Source organism: Alligator sinensis, unplaced genomic scaffold (assembly GCF_000455745.1).
Source record: "Alligator sinensis unplaced genomic scaffold, ASM45574v1 scaffold982_1, whole genome shotgun sequence".
NCBI lineage: Eukaryota > Metazoa > Chordata > Crocodylia > Alligatoridae > Alligator > Alligator sinensis.
The window spans coordinates 607,297-620,562 of NW_005842470.1; the positions used below are offsets into that span (position 1 = coordinate 607,297).

At 44.0% G+C, this 13,266-nt stretch overlaps 1 protein-coding gene across 6 annotated transcripts in view; it reads right to left on the reverse strand.

Moving 5' to 3' along the window:
• The window catches only part of LEPR (leptin receptor), a 78,811-nt gene that overhangs the window by 15,635 nt on the left and 49,910 nt on the right, over positions 1-13,266 (reverse strand). For 5 of the 6 annotated variants that reach the window (XM_025212548.1, XM_025212545.1, XM_025212549.1 and 2 more), the window contains exons 10-14: positions 12,254-12,453; positions 7,859-8,007; positions 7,417-7,576; positions 7,232-7,314; positions 5,244-5,460 (exon numbers count right to left, since the gene is read on the reverse strand). In XM_025212548.1, coding sequence (XP_025068333.1) covers positions 5,244-5,460; positions 7,232-7,314; positions 7,417-7,576; positions 7,859-8,007; positions 12,254-12,453 — 809 coding nt within the window. The remainder of the gene's footprint in view (positions 1-5,243; positions 5,461-7,231; positions 7,315-7,416; positions 7,577-7,858; positions 8,008-12,253; positions 12,454-13,266) is intronic. The other variant, XM_025212550.1, reaches the window with a different exon arrangement.

Sequence of the window (13,266 nt, forward strand, 5' to 3'; positions counted from 1 at the left end):
ACATTTCTTTACTGGAAGAGGAATCTCATCAGTTTGACCCTGCTCCCCAACATCTGTATAGCTCATGTGCTTCAGCAGGGATTTTTGTCGCTAATAGTTGATGCAGATGCTGGGCGAGCTGGGTCAAACTGATGTGATTCCTCTTCTGGGCATGTGCTGCACTCTGTGCTGGGGCACACCAAGCTGAAAGTAAAGTGCTGGGGTTTTTTTCTTTTTTTCCATGTCTGTAAGCACCCTTCATTACAAAGTAGCATTAGATGAGATGCACATTGGGCACCTCATTCAGTGGAATGACTGCAACCATTTTGGTTCTTTACCATTAATTTTTTTAGTTTCTTAAACTCAGGCTGCTTACAGACATTAAAAACAAAAGTGCTTTACTGGAAGAAGCAGTGCATTACTTTGACCCAGCTCCACAGCATCTGTAGACATTGGGTGCTTCAGCAGGGCTTTTTGGCACTTTTAGCTAAAGCTGACTTAATTAGCTATTAGATAAAAGCACCAAAAAAGCCAGCCCCACTAAAGAGTCCAATCTATACAGACATTGGGTGAGCCAGGTCCAACTAACTTGCTGCCTCTTCTGGGCACGTGCTTGGCTCAGCTTGGGAATGCGCAGAATTTAAGGTAAAGCACCGGGTTTATATTTTTGTTTTTTAAACATCTGCAAGCAGTCTCAATGTACTATGTACATTATGGGCTACATCTTCAGCTGATGTCAACAAGTGCCTCTCCACTGAAATGAGAACTATGTTGATTTACACTAAGCATCTTGGCCCCAAATACTGAACAAATCAAATTTCCCACCACATTTCACATGGAGAAGTATTCTCTCTGTATATTCTGGTTCTTACTTGAGTCTCTAACTTTCACCCTCTAGGCCAAGTCATGGCAATAGCTAAAGATCAACAACATTTTGCTGATAAGATATACAGTATAAATCTGTGGACCAAGGGCAGAATTCTATTTCATTTTACCCTCCCAACTGGCAGTTTTCCATCTGCATAAGTGACATTTTTGGTACTCATGCACAATATTCCCATTTCAAGCATGCTCAGTAGGCTACACAGTGGCAGGGCAGGCCTGCAGTCCAATATATGCATATGCTCCCTACGCATAAGTCACAAAATTATAGCTGGCAAAACTCTGACTAGTGGATGTTAGATGAAGGAGGATGACAGAAATGGTTTGGACACTCATCCAAGAAACAAAAGAACCAAGTTCTAGGCCCCTCTTACCAAGAGGGGATTTGAATCTGCATCTCTGACTTCACTGAATATTGGGTAAACTGAATAGTGATTCAGCAACAAAAGGAGTGGATAATGCCTCCTTTGACCCAGCTCCACAGCATCTGTAGACATTGGGTGCTTCAGTGGGGCTTTTTGGCACTTTTAGCTAAAGCTGACTTAATTAGCTATTAGATAAAAGCACCAAAAAAGCCAGTCCCACTAAAGAGTCTGATCTATACAGACACTGTGTGAGCCAGGTCCAACTAACGCTGGGCACGTGCTTGGCTCAGCTCGGGAATGCGTAGAATTTAAGGTAAAGCGCCGGGTTTACTTGGTCAGGCCGCAGTTGGAGTACTGTGTCCAGTTCTGGGCGCTGCACTTCAGGAGGGATGTAGACAACATGGAGAGGGTCCAGAGGAGGGCCACCCGCATGATCAGGAATCAGCAGGGCAGGCCCTACGAGGAGAGGCTATGGGATCTGAACCTGTTCAGCCTCCACAAGAGAAGGCTGAGGGGGGATCTGGTGGCCATTTGCAAACTAGTCAGAGGGGACCATCAGGCATTGGGGGAGTCCCTGTTCCCCCGAGCACTCCCAGGAGTGACTAGAAATAATGGTCACAAGCTGGCAGAGGGTAGATTTAGGCTAGATATCAGGAGGCACTACTTCACAGTCAGGGCGGCTAGGATCTGGAACCAACTTCCAAGAGAAGTAGTGCAGGCTCCTACCCTGGGGGTCTTTAAGAGGAGGCTAGATAGACATCTAGCTGGTGTCGTTTGACCCCAGTACTCTTTCCTGCCCATGGCAGGGGGTCGGACTTGATGATCTGCTCAGGTCCCTTCCAACCCAACCAACTATGAAAGTAATGTTGGCCTGGTGGTTCGAACACTGTGCTGGGAAACAGGGGAGACCTAGGTTTGAACTGCTCCCCCTAAGTAACACGGGACTAAAACCTGGGTTTCCTACTTTCTGAGCAACTACCCTAACCACTGAGCTATTGAGTTTAAAACCCAGAAGGGTGTTCTTCCTCCTGATAATTTCAGGATTTATACTCCAGTACACATACACATAGCTACTAGGGCTGTGTGAAGCTTCGGTCCCTGTTTTGATTCGGCCCAATTCAGCGGCCAAATTTCCTAATCTGAATCAAATCAGAGGACCCTTTAAACTTTCTGAATCGAATTGGAACCCTCTGAATCAATTCAGAAGATTCAGCGATTCGGACATAGACAGCTTTACATTTTTTTCTACATACATCAAGGTACCAGGTTTTGCAAATGCTGCAATGCTGGGGTGGATGGAGCATCCTACAGGAGCATTGGGGGGGGGGGGTGGGAAGAGTACTGTGTCCAGTTCTGGGCGCTGCACTTCAGGAGGGATGTAGACAACATGGAGAGGGTCCAGAGGAGGGCCACCCGCATGATCAGGAATCAGCAGGGCAGGCCCTACGAGGAGAGGCTATGGGATCTGAACCTGTTCAGCCTCCACAAGAGAAGGCTGAGGGGGGATCTGGTGGCCATTTGCAAACTAGTCAGAGGGGACCATCAGGCATTGGGGGAGTCCCTGTTCCCCCGAGCACTCCCAGGAGTGACTAGAAATAATGGTCACAAGCTGGCAGAGGGTAGATTTAGGCTAGATATCAGGAGGCACTACTTCACAGTCAGGGCGGCTAGGATCTGGAACCAACTTCCAAGAGAAGTAGTGCAGGCTCCTACCCTGGGGGTCGTTAAGAGGAGGCTAGATAGACATCTAGCTGGTGTCGTTTGACCCCAGTACTCTTTCCTGCCCATGGCAGGGGGTCGGACTTGATGATCTGCTCAGGTCCCTTCCAACCCAACCAACTATGAAAGTAATGTTGGCCTGGTGGTTCGAACACTGTGCTGGGAAACAGGGGAGACCTAGGTTTGAACTGCTCCCCCTAAGTAACACGGGACTAAAACCTGGGTTTCCTACTTTCTGAGCAACTACCCTAACCACTGAGCTATTGAGTTTAAAACCCAGAAGGGTGTTCTTCCTCCTGATAATTTCAGGATTTATACTCCAGTACACATACACATAGCTACTAGGGCTGTGTGAAGCTTCGGTCCCTGTTTTGATTCGGCCCAATTCAGCGGCCAAATTTCCTAATCTGAATCAAATCAGAGGACCCTTTAAACTTTCTGAATCGAATTGGAACCCTCTGAATCAATTCAGAAGATTCAGCGATTCGGACATAGACAGCTTTACATTTTTTTCTACATACATCAAGGTACCAGGTTTTGCAAATGCTGCAATGCTGGGGTGGATGGAGCATCCTACAGGGGCATTGGGGGGGGGGGTGGAAAGAGTCCCCAGTGCACTCCTCAGCAGACCCAGAAGTGGACCAGAAGCACTTCCAGTCCACTTCCGAGTCTGCCAGAGAGCACGCGGGGGAGCCCCCCGCACCCTCCTCCAGCTCGACAACTGGTGCCCAGGTGCCTCCTGGGTCTGGGGGGGCACCCAGGGTCCCCCTCATGGCCAATCATCGAGCCAAGAGGACATAGGGGGGGCCCCAGCACACTCCCCAGTGGACCTGGAAGTGGTCCACCCCCCACCCCGAACTCCTGTGGGACGCTCCATCCACCCTAGCATCACAGCATTCACGAGCCGCACCTCATACCTTGAGGCATGTAGAAAAAACCTTTAAAGCTGTGCCTATGTCCAAATTTCTGATTCTCTGAACTGGCATCGAATCTTCAGATTCAGATTTGGCTGAATCGAATTGGAGAAAGTGATCCGAATCAACAAATCGAATCCCTGTCCCCAATTCAGGCCAAGTCCAAATGGAATAGGGCCCGCTTCACATGCCTCTAATAGCTACATACCTGCCTGGCCAGTGCGCAACCTACTGCACAAACTTCAGCAGCTGTGCTAAAGCTCACGTACACACATTGCACAGGCAAAAGAATTAAAAGCTGCACTTAAGTGCCAAAAATGCCATTTCTGCAGCTAGAAAACTACCACTTGGGATGCAAAGTAACATTGAATTTTTCCTTAGGTATCATAATGCCCCTCTAAAATGTAAACAGCACAGAGAAGAATCTGAAGTCAGCTGACCACCTTGTGCTCTGCTGCTCAATGCAGTTTTTCTGGAATACATGTATGCTGTGCACCTGCCAGAACCTGACCTATGAAAAGTATGTGTTATTAACAATTAAAGTGTAAATAGTTACAGTATATCTATGCCTAGATAGTTCTGTTTCCCACAGTGTAGGTTTTCTTAGCTTTTTATATGGTGGAATTATTTAAAATATAGACAAATAATTTTTATAAAGCAAAGTAAAAGCTTGCTAAATTGATACAAATGATTCTACTAAGTATCTAGTCACTAATGAAACAGCACAGTGTTCAGCTTTGATATTATGCTTTATAGAGTAGAACTGGTTGAAAATTTTCTCTAGGAAATTTTACTTCAACAGAAACCATGCAGGCTGCTTAGCTGCTCTACTGCCAACCCTGCACCACTGCACCCTGCACAGGCTTCTGACCCCGCAGCATCACTCGCTCCCCCCTCCCCACCTACAATAGCTCATGTGGCAGGCTGCAAAGAATTCCCTGGCAGCCAGCTTCCAGGTTACAAGGGGAAATGAACTCCCTGGGTTGCATGATTCACTGGCAGGTGGGTGGTACCAGGCCCCCCAGTCAGCCAGGCAGCCCGAGCGCCAGAAACCTGGGGAGCCAAAAGCTCAGGAATCTTATTTCATTTTGGAAACAACAAAATGTTCCCTAAGCCAGAATGACAGAGTGTTTGCAAACAAAGAATTAGAGAAGTTGAGTTCCGAAAAAATGATGAGGATGTTTTGAGGGTTTTTTGGGACAAAAAAATACTCATTTGCCAGACAGCTTTGTCAGTAATCTACAGAAACTGCTTCCCACACAATAGCTGAGAATATTGTAAGACAAAGTTTTCCTTTATAAAAATAGGAAACTCTCAAAAACTGAATCCCTGAAGTTAAACATTTATTAATGCGTCTTAATCATTACTAACCTTTTGTTCTTACCTGTGCTCATTTGCTGTGACAGAGGTAAATAAAAATTCACTAAGGATGCTCCAACTGAGTTGATAGCTAGAATTGTAATAGTGTGTGCCTGTTCGGTCCATGGAAATGTGTATGTAGTGCCACTGTCTACATATTCTGACCAAGTCATATTTTCTGAAGTGCGGTGCTCTATCATATATCTGCTCACACTGCATAACGAGTAATTCTTTATCAAGGGCTGCAGAACACATTAGCATGTATTAGTTTGCTGTGATATGATTTCATAAAAATGATAAAATCTAATCTTTTTACTTAGTAGAGGGCAGCTTTCAAGTTTTAAGACAGCAGAACTCCAAACGATGCTCAGTAGCAAGAATACTTTTCTATAGCTAAAATGCTACTGTCCATTCTGACATGCTCAGTATTTCCATCTCTAACACTGAACAGTTCTACTAGCTCCGTCTCTCCTGCAAGGGGAACTAAGGAAATACAAACCTTCAGCTTGCCATGCTGCAGCAGGAGTGGAGCAGCTGCTGCTCCCCATGCCTTCTCCAGGCCAGAATCAAGACCAGAATGAAGGCGTAGAGAGCAGGAGAGAGGAGGCATCTGCAGGCTGAACACTGTTATATTCCCTTCTCCTGGAAAAATTTCCAGCGTTGGAAATTTCTCCAAGATTTCCATTGCTAGAAATTAATGCCTGTTCAGGGCCTATGACAACCAGGGCAATTTACTAGTTCACTGGCTAGTGTTGATTTGGAGCTCTGCTGAGCCGTGTGTAGATGAAATGAGGGGTGTGTGTACATGACACTTTCAAGCAGGCTAAATGCTTTTGTACCACTTTAATGGTGTCCGTGTTTGCATGCCTCGGTGGCATACTGCACATTAATTCCAGATGCTGTAGGACATTTGGCAGTGTAATGCACCTGGGGTGCAGCAAATGACTTGGGGTACAGCAAACTAAAATTCCTCCGAAGAGGTTTTGTTTGCTGCCCCTACAGCCGCGAAGCACCAGGCTGTGTGCAGCTCTGCAGGAAGCCCTGCAGGCAGCCTGGCAGCAGCCCGGGAAAGCAGACTCCGCCCAAGAAAAGTGGCGAGCCTGATCTCCCCCCACCCCCGCCAGAGCCTGCCTATCTGCCTGAGCTGTGCAGGGACCCAGTGCTTCTCTCCATGGCTGCGGTGCCCCTTGGGACCGCCTGAGCCAGGTGCCTGTGGGCAGATGCTGCCCGGGGGGGGGCACCACTGCCGTGGAGGGAAGCACCAACCCACCCCCGCAGCCCAGAGGCCACTGGCAACTCGCCCTCCCCTCCCCACCAGTGAGGCAGGTAAGTCAGCGGGGTATGTGCACGACACGGGTGTTTAATCGGCCCTAAATTGGAGTGGTGTTTTTTAAATACCACTGCTTCAATTAAGGGCCCCTGTTTTGTCTACACACACCCCCGTGGATTCCTGCCTAGCTGCTGTGGAACTGAGACTTCTTAACCACCCGGAGCAACCATACTGCTGTTGAAAAGATTTTGTCCCACTGTCACATGACTAACTTACTGAAGGCTAGAGAAGAAAGATAGTTTCTCTCTGCTGGCTAATTGTAGGAAGTGTTATAGTGAAGAAAAACAAAAGCAATAAGGGGAAAAGGAGAGAAATGCAGAAAGGAGACAGATGTGAAAGGAAGAGGCCAACTGAAGAAAGAGATAAGGACTGCATTCTTATATCACAGTATTGCCACTAACATTTATCAGCAAGCATTATTAATTCTATTACCCTCTATTATCAGTTCTGCCAAGTGAAAGGTGGTAAAACTAATGAACTATTTCCTAATAGAACAGCACATAAAGGAGTATGAATAATGAACATCTGACTCTGTTACTTGGGACAGTATGTGCTTGTTCCATTGTCATCTCTAACTCTACCAACACTTTTGGATCGTGTATCCCACCCCAGTGAAAGAGCAAATCATTGTAATGATGGGAAGAACAAACATTACAGAAAAGCTGAAATACAATCATTTATACCTTCCAAAATAAAGTTATGTTTTTCTGCTTCTTTATGGGATCTTCAGTAATAATTCTCCAAAATTCTGGACCTTTCAGGGGAGCTGCAAAATGACATCTATTTTAAGGAGGAGCACAATTTCACACTTGTCACTGAAATTTGATGCAACTACCAATTTTGGAACGTATCTGTAAATTACACATACCTTTGACATCTTTTACCACCGTAAAAGCGGATTTGCTCCAATCACTCCAGTAGCCTACTCCATCGACTCCTATGCAACGCACCTGAACAATGTAGACAACACAAAGATCTGGCACCTTTATCAGGACTGATTTTGTTGGTGCTTTAGAAACCTCATATGTCTATAAAAGAAGTAAAAACACTTGCATTAAAATCCCCAAAGCTTTTTAGGCATCTGATTGACATTTTAACTCATCAGACAGGTAAATTCAAAACTCTTGTCATTGATTCCAATGAAAAAGCCATCAGATTCTGATTCCTTTCTTAAATAAAATAAATATGAATAAATATGAATATAATTTACTACATACAATGAATTCAACAAATACTGGCTAACTGATAGAGACTTCATGCACGAGCACTGTAGTGAGGCACATGTTAATTTTGAGTAAGTATGCTAGTACCTCCCAAGTTATTTCTTTCCTCTTCACAGCATACTGAATTTGAAACTTAAGCTCAATGGTTGCAAATGCTGGGTTTGTCCAGCTCACATTCAGGAGCCCAACATTCTTGGTAATTTCTGCTTTTACACTGGAAGGAGGAAATGGCTTCACTAGAAAAATGAAAAGAAGAAATGAAACTAAAATCTGCACTCCAAAATTTCTAATGTGATACAATGTTACTGGGTATCTATTTTTCCCTTGCACTGGACCATACTGTTAACTCAGCTGGTACCAGGCAAATCTGGAATTTAATGCAAAGGCATGTTCTAATTCATTATTAAATCACAAGAGATTGGCTTACTCAATTGCTACAGACTTAGAGGAACAGTCTTAGAGAAAACTACTATTATGACATTCCAAAATTGTTTTGATATTTCAATCTCATTTTTTTCATAGAATACACAGTTCAGAAAAACTCAATTTTGAAATGTCAAGGAGTTTAATTTTGTTGGTCATTTCAATTGGGTTAGGTCTACAGTGATGGCTAAAACCAGATCAACTACTGTGATTTCCCTCCGGGGCCATTTGTACACGCCACAAAATTGGCCTTTAAAGCAGCTTAATGACCTTTTGCACTGCTTTAATGGTGCAGCTGTTTGCACGTGTTGGCAGCGTAATGCGCTTTAACGGCGGGCTGTTTGCACACGGAGGCATAATGCATGTTAAATGACTTTGGGACGCAGCAAAATAAAACATCTCCGAGGTGGCTTAGCTTGCTGCGGAAGGAAGCACTGGGCCCCGGACCCTGGGCCCAGCGTACCAGACCTCAGGGGCTGTGCAGACAGCCTGTGCAGGCAGCCTGGCAGCAACCTGTGCAAACAGGCTCCACTGAAAGGAAAAAAAAAAGCAGGGAGCCTGATCTTTTTTTCCCCCCTCCCCGGAGCCTGCCTGCCTGCCTGAGGTGCACGGGGGCCCAGTGCTTCCCTCTGCAGCTGTGGTGCCCTCCGGGACCACTCGGGCCAGGTGCTTGCAGGGGGTGCCGCCACTCCCGTGAAGGGAAGCACCCCCTCACCCCCCAGCAGCTCAGGGACCGCTTGGTGGGCAGCTCGCCCTCCTCTCCCCTCCCCGCAGCCAGAGAAGAAGGTGAGGGTCAGGCCCAACCCTTGTGTATACGCCACTGGGGTTTACTTCACCCTAAATTGAAGCGGTGTTTTAAAAGACCCATCACTTCAATTTAGGGAGAATTAAACTGAAGTAAACCCCTGTGGCGTGTACAAACGCCCATGATCACTGCCAAAATGGAAGAACCAGAGCTCATTATAGGAGATGTAGTTTGATCAGGGAACAGAGTCTCTATGGGAGTATGGAGGCATAAATGACCAAGAACTTCAATTCCCATCACACCCTGTAGTGGTTTTAGTAGACACGGACCACTCTGAAATGAACATTTTTGATTTTCCTGATAGAAAATTTCACTACAACCATCTTTTCCAGCAGATAATTGCAGGCCTCTCAAACCACCATTTTGCAACAGGAAAATAGTTTGTCAAAAAGCACCTTCTTGGAAAAAAACACAACAGAAGCTGAAGAAACAGCCTGCTGCTTACAGACAACATGCTTCTACATTTTAACATACAGAGCACAATTCACTCATTGTAGCTCAACAGTAATCAGTTCTTTCTTTGAGGTTTAAGAGGGAGGAATGAGTTTTAAAAATTAGACATTAAAACTACTCAGAGCAGATGCATTTGGAGGCCTGTGTTAGTCAGCACTGGACAAAGCCCAGTATTTTCTTCAATCCTTTCCTCAAAGAGACTGGATAATTGATCTATCAGCCGAAGTAACAACACATATGACTGGCAACTTGCATGATAGGATAGCTGTGGGGTAGATGAGTGCCAAATGCTTTTGGCACACTCAAGAAGCAGTAAAATACAGGATCAAAACAGTCTTCCATGCTCCATTATGTGTAATTGTATATACCAGGGGTAGCAACATGTGACAAGTGTCACAGGCAGCACAAGCAGCCTGTGTGTGTGGCATGTAGCAGATCACAGAAGAAGCAGAGAGCACAGGAGCAGATAGGAGAGGAAACAGAAAGCAAAGCAGCAGAACAGGCATGGACGTAAAGGGCTGGGAGCAGATTCAGCAGGGGGAAGGGGAAGGGAATGGCACTTGCACATGGTGCAGGGCTATTTTGCACCTGCCAAAAAAGTTGCCCCCCACAGGTATAGTCCATCTGAGGAAAAGTAGCACTGAAGGCCAGAACTACAGTAGGTAAAGGTCATAAGAATCAGCAAACCTGCTTGTCGAAAAAGGATGAAAAGTCTGAAGAATATTTAAAAAAAGTGGCTCCTTGAATATGTACTCATTTAAAAGTGTCTGAATTCACAAAATGATTGTGAACTCCAAAGTGGCTGCTTCACAAGGAAACTGCATAATTGCACTACCACGCTTTAACATACTCATCAGGACAGTGCTTAAGTAACATCTTAAGTAAAAGAGCCGCAAAACTAAATCTGAGGAAGCACTGTGGCCATAATGCATTAGGTTTTTTCCCTGTGCAATTCTTTTCATTTCCTCAATTTAAACTTTAGATAGTAATGGTTGATTCAATGTGGGCCAAAGTTGTATTATCTCTGTGAATGTAGTCTTATACCTCCCTTATAACATTATATTTCATTCTGTTCTCTTCTTGTCATGCTTTTGCAATCTAACTGAAGAAGAGAAAGAAATTCCTATTACAAACACCGACTACAAATGTACAGAAAAAAAAAAATCAATATTTCTGCTTTGAGAAAGTGCGAGAAAAATATTTTGGCAGAAATTGTACAATTAAAATCTTAATTTTGTTCCTGCAAGATAGTCATACTTTGTCCAGTGGAAAGCCAACACGTGTTTATTCTCTTGGACCTTGCAGATCTTTGGCTTGGCAGCAAGTAAATCTTCCCTGTAGACTTGGCAATGCACAATGCCTGAAGTCTTCTACCAGACATTGGCTTTCCCTGTAGCCTCAAACCAAATTTATGTATTCCACTAGAGTTAGTTCTATTAGTTTGTTGTACCTAAAACAATCTAAGTGAGAGATAGCACAAGTTGCAAAAATGCCATGAGAAAAATCTCACAGGGGTTCTAGACAGGACTTAAAACAGGAGCACACATATCTTACGGGTCATGCAAATGTTAAAGAGCTTTGCTGAATCAAGGGGTGAATCAAGAACCTAAACATAAGTCATATCAGAGGGCACAAGACACTCATTAAAAGATTATTAATTGTGTTTGGATAGTTCGAGTTTTTACTTCAAAGAGATGTACGTAGCTGTGTTAGGCTGAATTCAAGTAGAAAGCAGGGTAGAATTAAACTTTTAGACTTAAAATTTTAGACTAACCAAGTATTTATAAACTAACCAAAGGAGTCTTAATCCCTCTCCCCATAAAACACACACACACACACACACACACACACACACTTATATTCCTAAAATATTATTTGGGGTCTGTTTAGAATATTTTGGAAAGCACAACATCACTACATGAGTGGAATCAAAATGATGGTACTACTTTCATGTTGGTATTATTGTTGTTCATACACACTGAGCCTAGAGGCGCCATCATGCTGTAGGCTCTTCAAACACAAATATGAGTTGCCCTGACCCCAGAACCTTCCACTCTAAGACAAACATGACTCTGAAAACTAAAAGGAAGAAGCTAAGGAGTAGATTAAATTTAGGAAAATAAGGACCCTGGCTACATAGGTTAGCTCTTGTATAGTTTAGTGATTCCTAGTGACTCTAGATATATTTCAGTTTGGTTTGATTTGAAGAATATCAACTATCTCCAGCTGCCACACAACCCAGACATTCTTGCCTGTCTACTTTCATATAGTTATCATAACAAAAGCATTTCTGGAGGAGGAGAAGTTAGTAATTTTATGACTAATTTGGGCATGCAATTCCGTGTTTAAAAAGGGCTGCACCATTAATTTTCAAAATGTGTACCATAAAAAGTTTTTAACCCAACCTTTATTGCAAGAGTCTTTGCAGTGGTCACAATGCTGATAAACACTACAAAATTGGCTTTCATCTTAAATATACTGTGTCTGACTCAGAAGTAGATCCAGGATGCTGAGAAGTGGGGTATGGAAACAGAGAGCTCACTGAGCACAATCTCCTGTGGCCAAGACCGGTGCTCTTGGTGGTAAAGGGGCACTGCTCCTGGACTGACAAAAAGCCGATTGAACTCTGTGGAAAGGATTTCAGTATTTTCAATCATTTTGGATGAATTAAATTATCACTGAAAGAGATCATGACTTTTTTGTTTTTTCTAAATGAACAACTACTATGTGTATGATGCATAAATGCTGAGCACCAAGACTACTACTGGAAGAAAAAGCCACTAAGGAAATCTTTGACTTACCTACATCTGCTGGAATGACACATGTTGGTGGGGACTGAAGTGTTCCCAACAGGTGTTTTATCTCTATCCACATGGTATATCCCGATAAAAGGAAGATAGGCTGAAATGTGCATTCATAGGAATGATTCCCCTGTAAATGGCACTCTTTTACCTCCGACTTCAGAGGTTCACTTTGAAAGTCAGAACAGTAGATACTGCTCCTTAAAAGAGACGAAATATTTCAGTCAACTACTTTCAACAAACAACTGATTGTGGTACCAATAAAATAAAAATCAGGAAAAAGTAAAGAGAATACTGTCACTAGAGTCTGGAGAACTTTGGGGTAGGAGGAAGAAGTATTGGGGAATAGTTTGTTTTATTCACAGGAACATGCAAAAGTTTTGGTCTGAAACTATTCCCAAACTTGGGTGGAATTCACCTGAATAGTTTTGACTGAACAGACTCAAGGAAACCATTTGACTTTCCATGCTAAATTCTTAAAGGGACTTAAGAACCATTCATAACATCAGTGAGGATGTGTGATGGTGACTCTATAGCACTCTAGTGTGCTTGCATTCATATGCCCACCCACCTGAATCAGAGCTGGCAGCTGAATGGAGATCTCCCACCTCTCTGGAGACTGCAATTACCATCAGCCTACAGGGAATTCTGGAATGGACTCTTCCACTAAAGCTGTTCTACTTTGCATAAGTATTGAAATATTCAGTGAATGTCTTGAGATCAGCTGTAGGCTCATACTTTTGCTCTTACCCAATGACTATTTTAACATTTATACTGAATTGAACAGCTCTAAAGGACAAATTGAAAAATCCCACTCTAGAATACCTGACACACTGGTGGCTAGACACTCTCCTGAGAGCTGGAGACCTTGGGCATGTGTAGATGAAATGGGGACCCTAAATTGAAGTGGTGGCTTTAAAAACCCACTGCTTCAATTTTAGGGCGAAATAAACCCCTGTGTCATGCACACTCCCAGTGCTTCCCTGCCTCTCTGACAGTGGGGAAGGGAAGGC